The sequence below is a fragment of the Hemicordylus capensis genome, chromosome 5, assembly GCF_027244095.1.
Source record: "Hemicordylus capensis ecotype Gifberg chromosome 5, rHemCap1.1.pri, whole genome shotgun sequence".
Classification (NCBI taxonomy): Eukaryota; Metazoa; Chordata; class Lepidosauria; order Squamata; family Cordylidae; genus Hemicordylus; species Hemicordylus capensis.
The window spans coordinates 210497306-210514707 of NC_069661.1; the positions used below are offsets into that span (position 1 = coordinate 210497306).

At 44.8% G+C, this 17402-nt stretch overlaps 2 protein-coding genes across 4 annotated transcripts in view; both read left to right on the forward strand.

Annotated features, from left to right (window-relative positions):
- The window catches only part of LOC128327440 (uncharacterized), a 45428-nt gene extending 38514 nt beyond the window's left edge, over window positions 1–6914 (forward strand). Inside the window, exons 15-18 of the mRNA XM_053256238.1 lie at window positions 1560–1845; window positions 2889–3040; window positions 5605–5649; window positions 6713–6914. Of these exons, the coding sequence (XP_053112213.1) occupies window positions 1560–1845; window positions 2889–3040; window positions 5605–5642 (476 nt within the window). The 3' untranslated portion in view covers window positions 5643–5649; window positions 6713–6914. The remainder of the gene's footprint in view (window positions 1–1559; window positions 1846–2888; window positions 3041–5604; window positions 5650–6712) is intronic.
- A 2108-nt stretch (window positions 6915–9022) lies between these two features.
- APOLD1 (apolipoprotein L domain containing 1) lies at window positions 9023–13196 on the forward strand. 3 transcript variants are annotated; one of them, XM_053251409.1, is made up of 2 exons: window positions 9023–9126; window positions 11447–13196. In XM_053251409.1, the coding sequence occupies exon 2, from the start codon at window positions 11450–11452 to the stop codon at window positions 12170–12172; it is 723 nt and encodes a 240-aa protein (XP_053107384.1). In that variant the 5' UTR covers window positions 9023–9126; window positions 11447–11449; the 3' UTR covers window positions 12173–13196. The 3 variants fall into 3 exon arrangements, with proteins under 3 accessions (XP_053107384.1, XP_053107385.1, XP_053107386.1); XM_053251410.1 differs by having other exon boundaries at window positions 9062–9130; XM_053251411.1 differs by lacking the exon at window positions 9023–9126 and adding an exon at window positions 9139–10083.
- The last annotated feature ends 4206 nt before the right edge of the window (window positions 13197–17402 follow it).

Consider the following 17402-nt stretch of genomic DNA (forward strand, 5'->3'; position numbering starts at 1 on the left):
AAGCTCATGCATGTGTGTTTAACATTAAATAGTCAATGGATTGGGAGGCCCTGTGGATCTGAACCATGGTGAGATGTAGAGATCTTTAATCCTACCTCCTGCAAGGGGGTCCTGGTGGGTGGAAGGGAACTTTAATCCTACCTATGCAACGGGATCCTGATCCTGATATGCATCAGGCCCTTGTGTGTTTGCTATTTGCCAAGGAAAAAGAAGCTGTCACGGGTGCCAATGAGAGCTTTTTCTCTCGTGGCAAAATACTACATGCTGCAGGGTGCAATCTGGATGCGTGCAGTATTGCATCCATATTACAGGATGGCAGGACAACAGGGCAAAAGTCCATGGCAGGACAACATGGCAAAAGTCTCTTGCTCCAGGTCCAATCCACAGGGCCCCTAATCCAGCGGCTATTTTATTTTAAACAAAAAAGCATGTGCTTACAACAATATTTAGATTGATCCTAGGTTGACATATGGAAACACTCTGAGTTCTGGATTCTGCAGGTTGTGCGGGTGCAAGACCAGTGTGTGGGTCCATACCATTACTAATAGGGCTCCTCAAGCACCCTCTGTTTGGCATCTTCTTGTTCAGGGGGATGCCCTCACTTATCCTGATGGAAATATACAGCTATCCTGTATCTTCTGCTTTCTGTGTAGGTAGTTCTGGTTTTGCTATGGCTGGAAGCTGGGGAATTGTGCAACTAGGTCCACACACACCCAATAAGGTGTTGCATTTGTTTTTCTCAATAGCAGTATCCCATGCTGCAGAATAAGCCCCTTTGGAAATGGAGAAGGCTTCCAAAAGGAATGGCCGGATTGGCATGGTTCAAAGGAAAAAGCTGAAAATCTTTAGGCACAGCTAAATTAGCTGTCCAGTCTTTAGCCAAAATCAGCAACAGATTTCAAATCTAATATATTATCCCATGCTAACTGGGCAAAGAGGCACCTTTTACCGTGGTGATTCTCTTTATTTAGCAGGGTGAGAGTAACTGGCCATATCCACCCCCAGCACAGTACTTCCAGTGACTGTTGCTGGTGTCAATCTTATGTTTCGTTTTAGAATGTGAGCCCTTTGGGGGCAGGGAGCCATCTTATTTATTTGTTGTTTCTCTTTGTAAACCGCCCTGAGCTATTTTTGGAAGGGCGGTATAGAAATCGAAATAATAATAATAATAATAATAATAAGAAAAGACACAGGCCCATAGGCAGCCTAAATGTTTGGGGAGGGCACCAAAAAAAGAAGGGTGGCCACAGGTTTTACCACCTTAGTTGCTCTCCACTACCTTACTAAACAGCAATTTAAAAATTATGTGTTTAAAAATTATTTGTTTGCAAAAACTTTAGGGGAGGCAGAGAAAAGTTGTGGGGGTGGGGCGGGCCTCGGTCGTCTCGGCTGCAGACCTGGGAAAGAGCACCACAATGTGCACAGTGTCCAATGTTTCAACTGAGACTCCACTTAGTTGTCTGAATACAAGTTTTCTGTTCTTGCTTAGTAGTCTAAGTCCAGCCATTTATTTATTTATTTGATTGACTGATTGATTGATTGATTTTCTTTCTTCTTAGTCCCCAACGTGGCTTTTCTAGGTCAGGCATCCCAGTCCAGCACCTTCAACCAATTAGGAGCCGCAGGGAATGCCATTGATGGGTCAACTGCCGTTGACTTTATGCGTGGATCGTGCACTCACACTGACTATGAGCAAAATCCATGGTGGAGAGTAGACCTGGGGGCAGAGTTTAGTGTGTCCAGCGTAAGTATCACCAACCGAGAAGACTGTTGTGCATATCGACTAGATGGGGCTGAAATACGGATTGGCAACTCAATGGAAAAAGGAGGCTCCACAAACCCCAGGTACTTGCTGGTTTTATTTTTCTCAGGGGCAGGAGCAGTCCTTTCATGGGGGGGGAGGGGAGGTGGTCACTTCAGGGGTCAGATTATTGAGACTCCAGCAGGATGGCAAGATGCCTCCCACCACCACCACCACCACAGCTATTCAGGACTGACCTGACTCCTGCCACCTTTGCAAGCAACACGAGGAGAGAGAAGAGGAGTCTGCTGGCAAGCTTCCCCCCTTCCTGCTCCCCACACCACTGTCAAAGCTTGCAAGGGCCATTTTTGAAAGGGTCATGGGGCAAAGCTTCATTTGGCACCTTGCTTTAGGTACTGTAATCCCTCTGGGCTTCCCTGGTCAAGGGCTCACCAGAATAAGTTACAGGGAAGGACACAGAGTGGGAAGGGCGAGAACATACCCCAGACACTGGTTAAAACTCAGTGAAGCTATTCTCACAATCACTGAAAAGTAGGCTAAGGGATCTTAGCCTGCTTTCCAGGGATCGTGGGAACCACTGGGCTCACAGGTGAGCCCAGTGTTCCCAAGGCACCTAGCCCACCTAATTACCCCTCCCCTTAGTCGAGATTAACAAAGCGAGTACTCCGTTAACCTCATCTTTTTGCTCGTGTGCTGCCATGGTGTGCGGCAACACACAAATAGACCCCCGACTGGGAGGCTGCAAGCAGCCTCCCGGCCTCAGGGGTCTCCCCAGGATGCCCCGCACACTTGCGCGGGGCATCCTGGAACTCCCGGGGGCCGCGTGACCCCCGATCCCTGCAGCCCCCACCGGCTCCATGACGGAGCCGGCAGTCATGTGGGTGGCCGATCCGGCTGCCCAGGGCTGCCTCTTGATTGTCTGTGGGGAGAGCAGGCTAACACTGCTCTCCCCACAGAACTCCCTCCTGCACTTCACACCGATCGTGTGAAGTGCCTCGGTGTGTAATCTATTGGCCTTGTAGTCTCCATTCATGTCCTTTATTACTCCGAGCATAAATTAAGTTGTCGATGCTGTGTTTCAAATAACCACCGCATACAAATAAATCTCAATGGGTTTCTTTTCAAGGTGTGCCATAATCTCCTCAATCCCTGATGGGCAAACCCACAACTTTGGCTGTCAAGGAATGAAAGGACAGTACGTAACAGTTTTCATCCCGGGCTATCAGGTACTCACCCTGTGTGAAGTCCAAGTGTTTGGTGTGAAGGTACAGTCCTCTGGTGAGTAGAGAAGTTTCACAGATATCTGTTCTGGCATGCAACTACTTTTGCTGGAAAGTCTGTGTGATTTTTTCTGTGGAATAACACCCCACCCCACCACTGCATTGCTTCTAGTATCAATCATTCTTTAACCAGCTTGATTCAGGGAGCAGAGGTGAGGATGGGTTTAATGCATGGAACAATGCTTTATTCTAATGTTTGAAGCAGATAATCCACACTGAAAAATTGATTAGGCATTTTTATAATAATAATACATTCTAATAATAATAATAATAAGGCATTCTTGAAAGGACTGAGTATTGTTGTCCAGGAATGCAGCTTCGTATTATTATTGGCTAACATCCAGACCAATGATGTGCTGGCGGAGGAAGGTTTTCCAGCACCCAACGGGAAAGGGGTGGTTTTTGACAATTTCAGTTGGCAGACCGTCAAGGACATATTTTCAGCAGGCACAGGGGGTTACAGGAGAAGGGTGGGTTGCCAAAAATCACTTTTGCCCAATGGAAAACACTTTTCTGCAGCACAGCATTAGTCTGTATATTGGCCTTTATTTTATTTATTTATTTTTAAAGGCATATATGAGTGCTTAAATGGACAGGCAGCTAAGAAAGGTTCTCTTCACAATTTTTACAAACTCTTGGGTGTGTTGGCAATGCTTAAGTAATATGAAACAAAACATTTGAATATCTATGGCAACTGATATTGCCATATCAATGGAATAAAATCAATTGCCATATCAATTGAACAAAAAGATTGAATACCAATGGATTTCTCATAAAAATGATTGGATCCCTTGGACAAAGTTTCCCCATCTCTGATCAGTTTGATCTTTTGATTATAAACTGCTTCAAAAAATTAGCTTTACCAGACAAGACATGTAGCCAAGCTCTAGGCACAGAACACGAATTCAACATGAAACAGCTTTGGAACAGTGACATCTGTAGTGAGAGAATATGCATTTGAGAACCACAAATTGCAAAAGCAAGAGGGAAATTTTATTTTCTCTCAGGAAGTATCATGTACTTGCCTTAAGGAGACACAAACTATCATGGATACAGAACAGAGTCTCACCAGTAGATTTCCCTAGAAAATGTATAGTTTGGCTTTGCATTTTTATTTTTATAAATAGAAGTTCTGTGGTGCAGTGGGATGGGAGAATCAAAATTAGGACCATGGAAGCAGCAAGGTAGTTTTCACCTTATCCCCTGGGTCACAGGTCTGATGAAAATCCTGCCTTCCATAAAGATGCTATTTGCCCTGGGACAGAGGCTTCCATTGGTGTCAATGGCAGCTTCCCTCCCAATGCAAATAGCAGTTTGGATGGTGGGGGTGGGGGTGTAATTTTTGTCAGGACTGCAGCACAGTGGGAACGGGTTAACTCCCCTCTTCTGGTCCTGATCATTCCGCTAAGCAGCTGCTATTTACTATATCTATCTATACACACAGATATGGATACAGATGCAATATCTGTATTGAGATATGGATACTCAATGCAAGACCAAGCTATACTTTTAAAACAATACAATGATTTTGAGTGAGTGTGCAACAAAATGGCAAATGCGGTTCAATGCTGGCAAGTGTAAAGTGATGCACATTGGGACGGAAAACCCCAACTTTAAGTATACACTGATGGGATCTGAGCTGTTGGTGACTGACCAGGAGAGGGATCTTGGGGTCGTGGTTTACAGCTTGTTGAAAGTGTCGACTCAATGTGCGGCAGCTGTGAAAAAGCCCAATTCCATGCTAGGGATCATTAGGAAGGGGGTTGAAAATAAAACTGCTAATATTATAATGCCCTTTCACAAAACTATGGTGCGGCCACACTTGGAGTTCTGCATACAATTCTGGGCACCACATCTAAAGAAGGACATTGTTGAAATGGAAAAGGTGCAGAAGAAGGCAAACAAGATGATCAGGGGCCTAGAGGACCTTCCTTATGAGGCAAGACTACAACACCTGGGGCTTCTTAGTTTAGAAAAAAGACGACTGCGGGGAGACATGATAGAGGTCTATAAAATCATGCATGGTGTGGAGAAAGTGGATAGAGAGAAATTCTTCTCCCTCTTGCATAACACTAGAAGCAGTGGGTCATCCCAGCAATCATGAATTTGATTGCCAGGAAATTTAGGACCAGCAAACGGAAGTACTTTTTCACACAACACATAAAATTCTCTGCCACAAGATGTAGTGACAGCCAACAACCTGGATGGCTTTTAAGAGGGGTTTGGATAATTTCATGGAGGAGAGGTCTATCAACGGCTACTAGTTGGAGGACTATAGGCCACCTCCAGCCTCAGAGGCAGGAAGCCTTTGAATACCAGTTGCAGGGGAGTAACAGCAGGAGAGAAGGCATGCCCTCAATTCCTGCCTGTAGGCTTCCAGCGGCATCTGGTGGGCCACTGTGTGAAACAGGATGCTGGACTAGATGGGCCTTGAACCTGATCCGGCAGGGCTGTTCTTATGTTCTTATGAGTAGTCAGGCTTTTGTGCCAAGATTTGAAATCCAGATCACATTGTAGATAAACACAAACTGAATGTATTTTTCCCCATTTTGAATTGCTCAGGTGATTCAGAGATCCCAGCTGAGAAGACGGAAGCATAAGTGGTAGGTAGGTGCCCAAACACACATATTTTATACCTGTTCTGGAGCTTACTTCTTGTAGAAATGTAATGTAGCTAAAGCTGATGCTGAATTCGACTTGACTGCATTTGGGGTGAAATTTGGGGTTCCACTCAGTCAAAAACATTCCCAAATTTGAAGGACGGGCTTGCTAGAATTTGCAGTTAGTACAGTTCTCTGCATAATTATTTAGCATGCCTGAGGACTACTAACCTAAATTGCGCAGCATTAAAGATGAAATGTGACTTCATTTGTATCCATATTTTCTTCAGGAGATAGTTAATCTATGGAATTCTCTGCCACAAGATGTGGTGATGGCCACCAGCCTGGATGGCTTTAAAAGGGGCTTAGACAAATTCAGGGATGACAGGTCTATCAATGGGTACTAGTCTGGTGGCTATAGGCCACGTCCAGCCTCAGAGGTAGGATGCCTCTGAATACCTGTTGCAGGGGAGCAACAGCAAGAGAGCAGGCATGCCCTTGCCTCTTGCCTGTGAGCTTCCCAGAGGCATCTGGTGGGCTACTGTGCGAAACAGGATGCTGGATTAGATAGGCCTTGGGCCTGATCCAGCTGGGCTGTTCTTATATTCTTATGAGATGATTTAGATCATTGAAACAATACAGGGAAAAGACTCAACAGCCCTTTCCAAGTGCTTTTGCTTCAATCAAATTAAGGGTCCTCTGAATCTATTTTAAAATAAAAATAATAATTTTAAAAAATCACACACATATCCAAATGTCCAGAAATCCATTCATGGAGCTTCCAAATCTTATGTGGTTTGACTCTCAAAGACAAGTTTTACATCCACCAAAAAGGAAAGGTATCATGTTAAAATAGCACAAGGGACCATCCAAAAATTGATCAGCATTCATTCATTCATTCATTCATTCATTCATTTTTACATTTCTATACTGCCCCATCCAACAGGTCTGAGCAGTTTACAAAACCAAAACAAAAGATTATCATTTAAAAATCAAACTTAAAACCATAAAATCTAAACAATTCAAAAGTATTTGATCTGCTGTTGAGTAATCAGCTTTTTGTTTTCTAGATCTCCTTGGCCAAGCCTACATTTTCCTGATCAAAGAGACAAAAGCTCATTGTCCTGAATACCACACAGTTGTTCAGTCTTAACTCTGTGAATTCTTTGCTGGGAGGTAGCTGTAGTGTTACTCATTAAACATGGAATTGCTTTTATCTCCTATTGTACCAAGTACTAAAATAAACTCAGTGCCTGGCAAGAAACAATGACACCTTCAGTTTGGACCTGACCAATTCTGGAGTTCAGAACTTCTCCCCCTCCCTAATCTCAACACCTCTGAAAATCCCACATGTGTGACTTGAGGGTACCATATTGAGCTCACAGCCATGTTGCTAAATGGTCAGAAGAGCATATGAAGAAGAATGTGCAGTATGGATGTTTCATATGATCGAATGATGTCAGTCTGGGACAAGATTCCAACATTTCCCAGGATGGCTGTGATAAGAATAAAACCACTCTTTAAGGAAAATCTGGTATTCTAATGTGGACCTTTAGACTGTTTTACCGATGGCAGTTTCCCTAAATGCACTTAGAAATGCAAATAAATTTGCGAGTAGGAAAATGCACCTAGCAATACTGTAGGGTGCCTGTGAAGAGTCTTAAACAACAAGAATAGAATGAATCCCTGACCTCAACAAAAGTATGGCAAAAGAAGGTCTAGATGGAAGGGACAGGGGGCGGAGGGGGGTGGGGAGAAAAAAGGGAATCTGCTTCAGATTTTGGCAAGAAAGTGTCTTTTCCAGGCAGTCCAGTAAGGATATTTCCGGAGAAAGATATTCATCAAAACATTAGACTACATCTTCAGTTCTGCAGTTTCTTCTGGCTTTGTTTTAATACCCCATCCACCTGCACTAACCTGTCACATCAGAAAAGTTTCCTGTCGCAGTGTGACCCCAAACCCACCAAACTTTGGGTTTGCAATGGCTGGCTTTCGCTGTGGGAGGTCACTGTAGATGAATCCACATGGAGACAGCTGCCAAAGGGAAAGCTTAACATGGCCACTTGTAGCCATTTATTCATACACATCTATCTATCTATCTATCTATCTATAAAATACGCTAAGGTCGTACGTGGCAAGCCCTGCCCACACAGTGCTTAACCAATCAAAGTTAATAGAGCAGAAGCACCATGGTAATTGGACAGTGGGGATTCCATATGCAGATAGGGAAGAGGAATGGGTAGGAGGTGAGTGAGTGAGTGAGCAGAGGGGAGGGGGTTGAGTGAATGAGTGAGGAGGGGGCGAGTGAGTGAGTGGCAGGGGGTGAATGAGAGAGCGAGTGGGGGGAGGGGGGAGTGAGCAAGCAAGTGGCGGGGAGGGGGTGAGTGAGTGAGCGAGCAGCGGGAAGTGAGTGAGCGAACAAGCGAGCAGGGAGTGAGAATGAGCGGCGCAGAGTTGGGTGAGTGAATGAGTGAGCAGCGGGAGGGGGGCAAGCGGTGGGGAGGGGGTGGTTGAGAGTGGGTGACTAACACTGAACAATAATGCAGGGGCTGTGGCAGGGGGGCAAGGAGTGCAACAAAGTCCTAGCGCAAAGCTAGTTCTTATAATTCTATTAAATCATGCAAATACACAAAAGCCAGCTCTGGCAATATTACGCAAGAGTGCATTTGTGCAACTATTCAAAACAGCGCATGGGCATTTGTTTTGCACTATTTCAATTGGAAACAATCAATGGCAGTAACTATTGTGCTATCAAGTAGTAGCACAAATGCACTCTTGCACAACATGGCTGGGGCTGGTTCTCATGTGCACAGCAGCTCTGGTGGATCAGGAATGCCAGTGTTGCATTGCACAGCATGTCGACCTTCAATTACAGTAAACACAACTTGATTTTTAAAACCTGGGTGACCCTCTCGTTTCCTGTGCATCTCTGGCAATCAGAGAGGCGAGTCTTTATATATTTGCAAAAGACTAGAGGGCCTAAGTAAGTACATTTGACAAGTGGCTGAGATCATACTTTATTTTCTCCACCTTTGTACAAGTCATCTGGCTGGTAGACTGACTCCTTTCAGAAATAATGGATCATGTCACCAGTTATTTCAAGAAGAGGAAGGGTAGTGCATTCCCTTTGGGAGATGATCACATTCATTTCGAGTCAGGAATTTTGTGTGTGTGTGTGTGTGTGTGTGTGTGTGTGTGTGTGTGTGTAATAAATGTGTCTCAGGAAAAGTGAACACATAATGTTCACTTGTAAGGATTGTTTCCTGACTACGGTACATGTTGCACTCTTCCTATGACCACTTTCCAGTTATGTCACATCCTTTTGAACTTGGTGGGGGTGGGTGGTCGGGGTCAGGAAACGACAAATTCCTGGTATGATGCAAATCAATCCCACCGGAGCAATAAGAGTGTGGGAAGTATAAATTGGGTTTGCACAGAAACAGCCTGAGATCTGCTCTTGGGAACTTTGGTCTGGAAAGCAAAGGTAGGTGGGTTTTTTGTTGCTTTTTAAAAACTTTGGAGCCTTGCCTAGCTGTTTATTAGAACGTCTGTCCTGGCATCTTTTCGTTTTTTATTGGTTAAAATAAGAGAATGTCTGTACAAAAGAGAAGCCCTGATTTCTTCCAACAATTGCACTGATTCAAGCAGAAGGTGAAATCAGTTTTTCATATTCATGTTATTTATTGGACTGCTTTACTTTAACACATTAGCATGGTCATTACTAAAACTGTGTAACATCAAAAATCCTAAACCAGGAAGGCTAGTAATAACATGGGAGTTTCTTCTAAGCATTTAGGACTGCTTCTGTTGCTCCTGTGAAGCAACCAATAGAGAGTTAAATGCAAGCTTCAAATTAAAAGCTGAATACATCACATCAGAATCTCTAAAGGGATTTTTAAACAACTGCTTTGCAGTACGAACCAGTTATAGACAGCAAAAACAGTTCATGGTCCTCACGCCCTTGAAAGAGTAACCCAGGGAAAAGATAGTAATCTGAGGGAATTGATTCATCAGAAATTAAGAATAATTAAATATGGCTAAGTTCAACGAATGAATATGGAGTGGGAGATAAGATGCCTGTTAAAAAGTGCACAAAACCAGAAGGTATACCTTATTAGCATTACCCTACTTTGGCTTTTGCTAAACAATGCTATGCTGCACATCTTGAAGAGACTTGACAGAAGTTGTGGAGGTCTGAGGTTAAGCTATCGCCTGTGAAAGGTGTCACTGCTTGAACTAGCTGAACAAATTATTTCCTTTTTCCTGTGGACACCTCTTCCTTGATGACTTCTGTTCCCTGTATATGGCATGTTCCAATCTAATGAATGCCTGAAGGGGCTAAGGACATCTCAACGTGCTATTAAATGAGGACTACAGTAGAACTGCTTGGTGTGTGAAGAGGGCTAAAAGTCACTATGAAAAATTCCAACCAGGAATCCAGGTTGGGAACTAGGGATGTGCATGAAACCAGCTCCCTTCGAGCCGATGTTGGGGCAGGGGTGGCTTTAAGGATGGGGGAGGGTACATCCCCCCCCCGCCATGCTTCCCCCTCTGGCGTTCTGCAGTGACCGGAAGCACCATGCACATGTGCACGCGTGTGTGAGTTGCAGATGGATGCACACCATGCATGCGTGTGACGTGCACGCAATGCGTGCACAGCACTTCTGGTGATTTCCGTTCACTGCAACAACAGGGCGGCAAGGAGGTACGCTGCCACCTTGTGGGACTATTTCTATGCAGAGCGCCGGAGGGGGAAGTATGGCGGAGTGGTGGTGTAAGTGCACCCTCCCCTGTCCTTAAAGGCACCTCTGCTCCCACGTTCGAACCAGTTCGAACATGGGGGTTCCGAACCTGTTCGGCGTTCTAAGAATAGAACGCCGAACAGGTTCGTGCGCATCCCTATTGGGAACCACTGACCTACAGCATCTGCCTAATGTTAGCTCAAGTAAGCTACTAAAAGGGGGAATGTTTTATTATTAAAGAACTTTGGCTATAAAACACAAAAACAGAGGTGACCTACTGCCTCCCTTTCCTAGTTAGATTCTCTGAGACAGACTATTGGCCCGGCCCCATCAACATTAATACAAGACTTGTATCTAAGAGACTAGGCTCCTACCTTAGCCATTTTGCTTCACTGGTTGGCCTTGGCTTTTCAGTATCAGCAATCTGACTGAAATGGGGGAAAGATAATGGACTTCTTTACATGACCAATTATGGAAACATGGAATGCACTCTGCCACTAAGGCAAGGGTTCCCAACCTTGGGTCCCCAGATGTTGTTGGACTACAATTCTCATCATCCCATCCTCAATGGTTGAAGGCTGGGGATGATGGGACTTGTAGTCCAACACCAAGGTTGGGAACACCTGCATTAAGATACTCATAATACTACCACACCACCTCCACTTCTGCAACAACAGAAACATTAAGAGAGGTATTTAGGAGAACAAAAAGAGATCATATTTACCTTTGGTTATGAACATTTCTCTTCCCAAGGTTTTAGTGGGAGTGCACTTAACCACAGGGCTGCAGAAGGGTCTCATTAAGTCCGTGCAGTCGCTTCATGGGAACACTAAGTCTTTTGGTCCACACGTCCCAAAAGGATGCATACAAAAAAGAAAGTGAGGCAATCACAATCCAATAGGTGGAGGTTTTCTTTCCTCTTGTAGACCTGCATAAGGAATCAGTGGTAGCTGTCCCATTGGGCTCCAGCCCTCCAAATGCATCCTTGAATGCCATTGCTAGACTGCATGGTTGGCACCTTTCGAAATGTCCTTCATATTATTTCTTCTGTCTCCCATCAAGGTCATGGAGTGGCATGTTTCCCTTCCCACTCTTGATTCTACACGCCACTTCCATTATGTCCTGCTGGCCCAGAGAGGGCAGCTACGTGACCACATCAAGAACCTCCACGAGATCTCACGGAGAATCAACAAACTGCACAGGCGCTCTCTGATTGCCAATTTCGCTGGGAGTTCTTTAAGTGCAGCCGGCGCAATCACAGCCATTGTGGGGCTGTCCCTGAGCCCTGCTACTTTGGGGGCATCTCTTCTGGCTTCTGGTGTGGGGTTAGGAGTGGCGGCTGCAGGAGGAGCAGTCACGGTGACCTGGGATCTCTCCTCAGCGCTCTCCAATTCCAGGGAAGTGAAGAGAGTAAAGGAGATTGCCCTGGCCTGCCACAGCCAGATGAGGGAACTGATGCATTGCCTGGAATTCCTGCACTGCAAACAAGGCACCATGGACATCACCTTACAGCAGGCTGAGAGAAATGCTTGTGTTGCACTGTATAACTCCATCTGCTTCATGGTGTTCTGCGGCTCACAAGGCTTCTTGGTCCCAGAACACACAGAAGAGGTGACAAAAGCAAGCCATGTGGTGCTCAAGGCAAAAGTCCAGAAGTTGGCAGAAAACTTGGAAGCCTGTGCAAGACCAATGGATGAAATCTGTGAACTTCTAGAGACCAGGAAAGAATTTCCCTGGAAGACAAGAACACCAGCATCCTGGGATGGCAGGCATCAGAATCGCTCCTGAGCAATGCTTTCCCGGCTCAAACCTCTGGTTACAGCAGGGGCTAAAAGGAACTAAGTACACTGTGTGGTTATTGCCAGTTGTGACAATTAAGGTTGTGCCTGACTGGGAATTTCTTCAGGCATCAAATGTATACATGCTGTACCAAAGCAAGGGCAGCCCTTCCGTGAGGCAAGGTGAGGCAATTGCCTCAGGCAGCAGATTATTGGCTCCCCAGCAAGGCGGCAAGATACTTTCCTGCCCCCTACTTTTAATAAAGGGAAAGAGGTGAGAAGGGTATACACAAGTGGGGGGCGGGGCATGGTCACCTCAAGGTCTCTGTTGGCCTTTGGCAGCCTGCCTCAGGCAAACAGAGCTCTTGAGCCCAAGGTTTGCTGCCCACACACTAGCAGAGCTTAGCCTGTACTGCTTTCCTGCGGAAGTGGATGGCAAATGGGGACAGGAGCTAGACCAGCCTGATCTATAGTGCCAGCACAATTCCTAGTTTTGGTGTCCATACGAGGTGCATCATAGCTGGATTGGAGGAATGCTTCCCATATTTCTGGCCTGATGCTAGAAGAACACTGAACTGGAAATGGAGAATGCTTCCATCCGCATACGCTCGTAAATCAAGTGTCGGCAACCCACTCTTGCTAGCACAAGAAAAAAAACCAAACAGCTGGAGATTCCAGAACCTGTAGTTTACAAAGCTCAGCATTGCAGATAATCAGGGATTAAAGGCTACTTAGCTTGTATGTACTTGAATCCTTCCTGGTGATGCTCTTAGAAGCAGATGGGAATTGGTCTGCCTAGCAATTTTGCTGTGCTGCTGCCCCTTGACTTCATAGTCTGTTACACCTTCTTCCTAGCTTTACCTGTCTCCAATATGCCCTTTCCATAGCACATGCTCAGGAACATGTCATGAACCTCAATATATTGTTGTATTTATTTGCTATTTAAAACATTTTTGAAGTTTATAATAATAGTCATTCCAAGATGGAAGCACTTGCTCCACTGGGCCAGAATTCATTAAACCAACATGAAGACATTTTAAATTTGTATTGTGAGCATTTCTATGTTAGATTTTACAATTGACACAGCTGGGAAAGAAAGTAGTGGAACAGGCAAGTTAGCAAAACCGAAGAATGAGCAAAGATGGCAATACACCTTTATTTTTCAGCTCTGAGTCTACTCCCAACAAGTCAGTCACTTCTGTATATGCACATGCAAACATCTTGTTACTGGGGCTCTCAAATCGGGGTCCTGCCATAGTGGCTGAGGATGATGGGAATTGTAGTCCAAAAACATCTGGGGATGCAAGTTTGAGAACCCTGTCTTAGAGGAATGAGAAATCATCATACTACTTTAAAAAAAAACCTTTGTTTAGGGAAGCTTTTGCAGGATGAATTGCCTTTGGTAAAAATTCCTTTGGCAGGTTCCAGGCCTGCCAGACTGGGTAAAAAACGCAACCAACTGAGTGAATTTAGCAATTTACAGATTGCAAAAATTGCACACAACCACCAATATGGCCAGGCCAAGCTCCAAAGCAGCTTCAGGGCAGACTTTTAAAAAGCCCAGAACAGGACAGGCGGCTTCTGCACCGGCACTGAAACCATCAAACAACTCAACCAGAACCAGACTCACTTTTTCTCAGGTCCCACCTGTGGATGGGTGTGGTTGACAGCAAATTCTTTGCATTTTGAGTGCCTGGCTGAAAAAAAACACCAGCTTTTAAGTCTCTTTCTAAAATGATAATAGCCAGCTCTGTTGACACAACCTCTTCAGCTTGTGGCAGGCATGTTAAGCTGCTAATCTTCCATGTTACCACTGGGCCCTACCCAGTTGCACAGAGAAGTGGGGGGGTGGGTGGGCATGACAGAAGTAACCAGGCCATTGCTTCACACATGATTGTCCCCCAGAAAGAAGCTGGCAGAACTCTTTAAACATGTTGCAGCTTGTGGCTCTGCTAATACTTATAATTGTTATATAAAATGCTTGTATGTGTGTACAGATAGGAAAGTGACATTAGTTCTGTCTAAAAACATTTTTGAGAGGCTGGCAGAAGGACTAAGCAGAAGATGGGATGACATCCACTCAAAGGAGGCCCCCTTTGATGTAGGGTGGGCAAACCTGGCCCTCCTGCTGTTGTTGAACTACAACTCCCATCATCCCCAGCCATGTGGCTGGCGATGATGGGAGTTGTAGTTCAACAGCTGGAGGGACCAGTTCGCCCACTCCTGCTTTAATGGCTATGCAACAAAGCAAAGCGGTTGTTTTTTGCACATATTGAAGGGCACACTGGGATCAAAAACATTGTTGAAAGAAGTACATTTGGTGGCTGGGGACTGGATAATTAGCAGTTCCAAAGGTCTCAAGTGCATTTTAAAAAATGTGCTTGCTTTTCCATCTAGTTTCGTAGCAGACTGATCCAGATCTCACCCCTCACAGCACAATCCTGTGCATGCTTAGTTGAAAGTAAGCCCCAGGTGTGGGCATCTTGATGTCATGCTTGCACAAGGACATTGCACTATTACAAGGCTGTCGCACGTATCTGCCTGCACTAGTGCAACTTTATTGTACAAGCACAGCATTAGAATATCGGACACTGTGTAAATGAGCTTCGCTCCCAGATAACTGTGCACAATGGTTTGTACATGCACACTCACTGACTACAGCAAGGTCTGTGGGTTAGGGATGTGCATGGAACTGGTTGGACCGGTTTTGAGCCACCCCAGGAGGCTCAGGCTCGATTGAGTCTGGCCCGGTCCCGCTGTTGAGCTGGCTCGAGGGGCTCAATGGCATAGGGTTTCTCCAGGCATGCTTCCCCCAATCCCAGGAATAAATGAGCAATTTCTGGTAACACATCCAAATAACATACAACTGGAAGGTATCCCTGCAGCTGTATTTCAGTAGCATAGTAGCGACCAAAATGAACTCTTTTTAACATGTGCTTCTGTTAAGTGTAGTTGTGGATAGTTTGCTTGGAGGAAGAAAAGCAAAATAAAGAAGGAAAGTGAGGTGGAAAGCAAAAACTATGCATGTTACAGAGAGGTGCAAATCCTTCCATTCTGAGCACTGAGGGCACCGTGGCCCTAATGCAGAATGGTACTGATGGCATGAGAAGGTAATTCAGAGAAGGTCTGAAAGATACACTATGGCGTAGTTTGCAGTTTGGGTTACACAATACATCATAGGAAGCTTGCACAATGTCAGACCATTGGATTTTTAGCATTGTTGCTAGTAGTCTGACCATTGATCCCTCTAGCTCAGTACTGTTTACAGACTGACTGGTGGGGGCTCGCCAGAGTCTCGGACAATATTGAACCCGGGACCTTCTGCATTCAAAACAGATGCTCTACCACTGAGCCATGGTCCAAACTTGTGGATGTGGGTCAGACTGTAGGAGACTTACATGACTGAATTCTTCTCCATAGCGCCAATAAGATAAGATAAGATAAGATAAGATAAGATAAGATAAAGTTGTAGCCTAGCTGTCCCCCTGGCTGCTTTTCTATGTGAAGGGATTCTTTTTTCTATGGAGGAAACTCACTTGCAGAAGCATTCCCTTTAGACCTGTAGTATAGTGCAAACACAGGTTTCTCTCTTCATTGAGAATTTGACTGCAGATTACTAGCAATAATGCTGAAAATCCAAAGAGACGTGGAGGTATTAACACTCCCTCATGTATGGCTAAGGAATGAGGAGGGACTTTAAAGGAATTTGAAAGGAGGAACTTTAGAACCTTAAAGTGTGAACTGGTGGCAAGCAAAAGATTTAACTGTATTGGGTCTTGATGAATTTGGGTGTGGAAGGAACCACTTATGAACTGCCTAGCAGATCCGACTCTTGTGTCCTAGCTTTCTCATGGGTTGTAAAGTCATCATAATTATCTCCATGTGACTGAAGGCATTTGTAGAACCAAGAAACCCTGTACACATATGCCACACAAATTACAGATTAAATGGATGAGCATGAACTAACTTTGTGTCAGCCTCTATATAAACATATATAATGTTCATTCTTGGAGCACCTTCTTCAAGTGGTGGGAACTTCAAGTGGTGCAGCCTTAATAGAGTAAAGGTACTCTATTAAGAGAGAAGAATAGAGCAAGGGGGAGTTAGTTTCTTTGTGATGATATGTTTGTATTCAAATTTCCAAGTTGTGCAGGTATTTTCGGGGTGCAGAAACAAGTACACACGCAGTACCAGATTAACAATAAAATGATTCCAGTTCCCAGCTTGTGTTCTTTTTATCTGCTCTTCTTTCTCTCACACTGCAGCTGTCTATGACTTCAGGAATGTTCCAAGGTGGATTTGGATTAGTCTAATGGCCCACAGACAGAGGTTCATCTCTTAATTTTGACAACAGAACAGAAGAGCTGTTTACAATATACATAGAGAAGTTCTCTCAATGTAGGGATTGCAGCATTGTGTGTTATGTCCCCACACAGCTTCCAGTTGTCCCATCTTCTAGCATCAAATCAAATATCTGCCGTGTGTTAAGCTATATTTAGGATACAATGGGCAGCATCCAAATGAAATTCGTCATGATTAAGTCCAAGTTTACGAGTCATCCTGAAAACTGGGAATAATCAGCTATATAGATAAAGAAGAGTGTTGTTTACATGGGTTCCTTGACATAGGGGTGCACAGGAAACACAAACATAGCATAATTTTGAAGGTAACTAAAAGTTATATAACTGCAGTTCTACAGCACTACCGTCAAAATTCTCAAGTGAAAAGAGTTTATATATTTGCCAGGTGTCAATTGTGGCTTCAAGTGACAACTTATATATACCAAACATTCATCTTTCATCCAGCAAAGACAAGGCAATGGAGTAAAAGATCCAGTTCAGACAATAAGTGAGTGGAGTCACCTGAATAAAGACCATATCCCTTATCTTAGGACAGGGGTTCCCAGCTTAGAGAACCCTTTGGCCAATGCGGCTGGGGAGGATGGAAGTTGTAGTCCAACAACATCTGGGGACCAAAGGTTTGGAACTCCTGCCTACGGAGGGACATTATAGGCCCTTTCTCATAATCAGTGAGAAGGGCTACCAGACATGTGGGGAGAAAAGCTGCTGAAACTTACCACCCTTGCAGACGATCGTTGGGTCCGTGCTGGGCGTGTGGATCGTGCCCCAAGACAGACACCGGCTGCCCTTGGCAGTGGGGAGGCTGGGAGGCATCATCCCAGCCCCTGGAAATGCCATAATGCTCCGTGTGAGTGTGCTAATTATTTTAGGGATATCCCT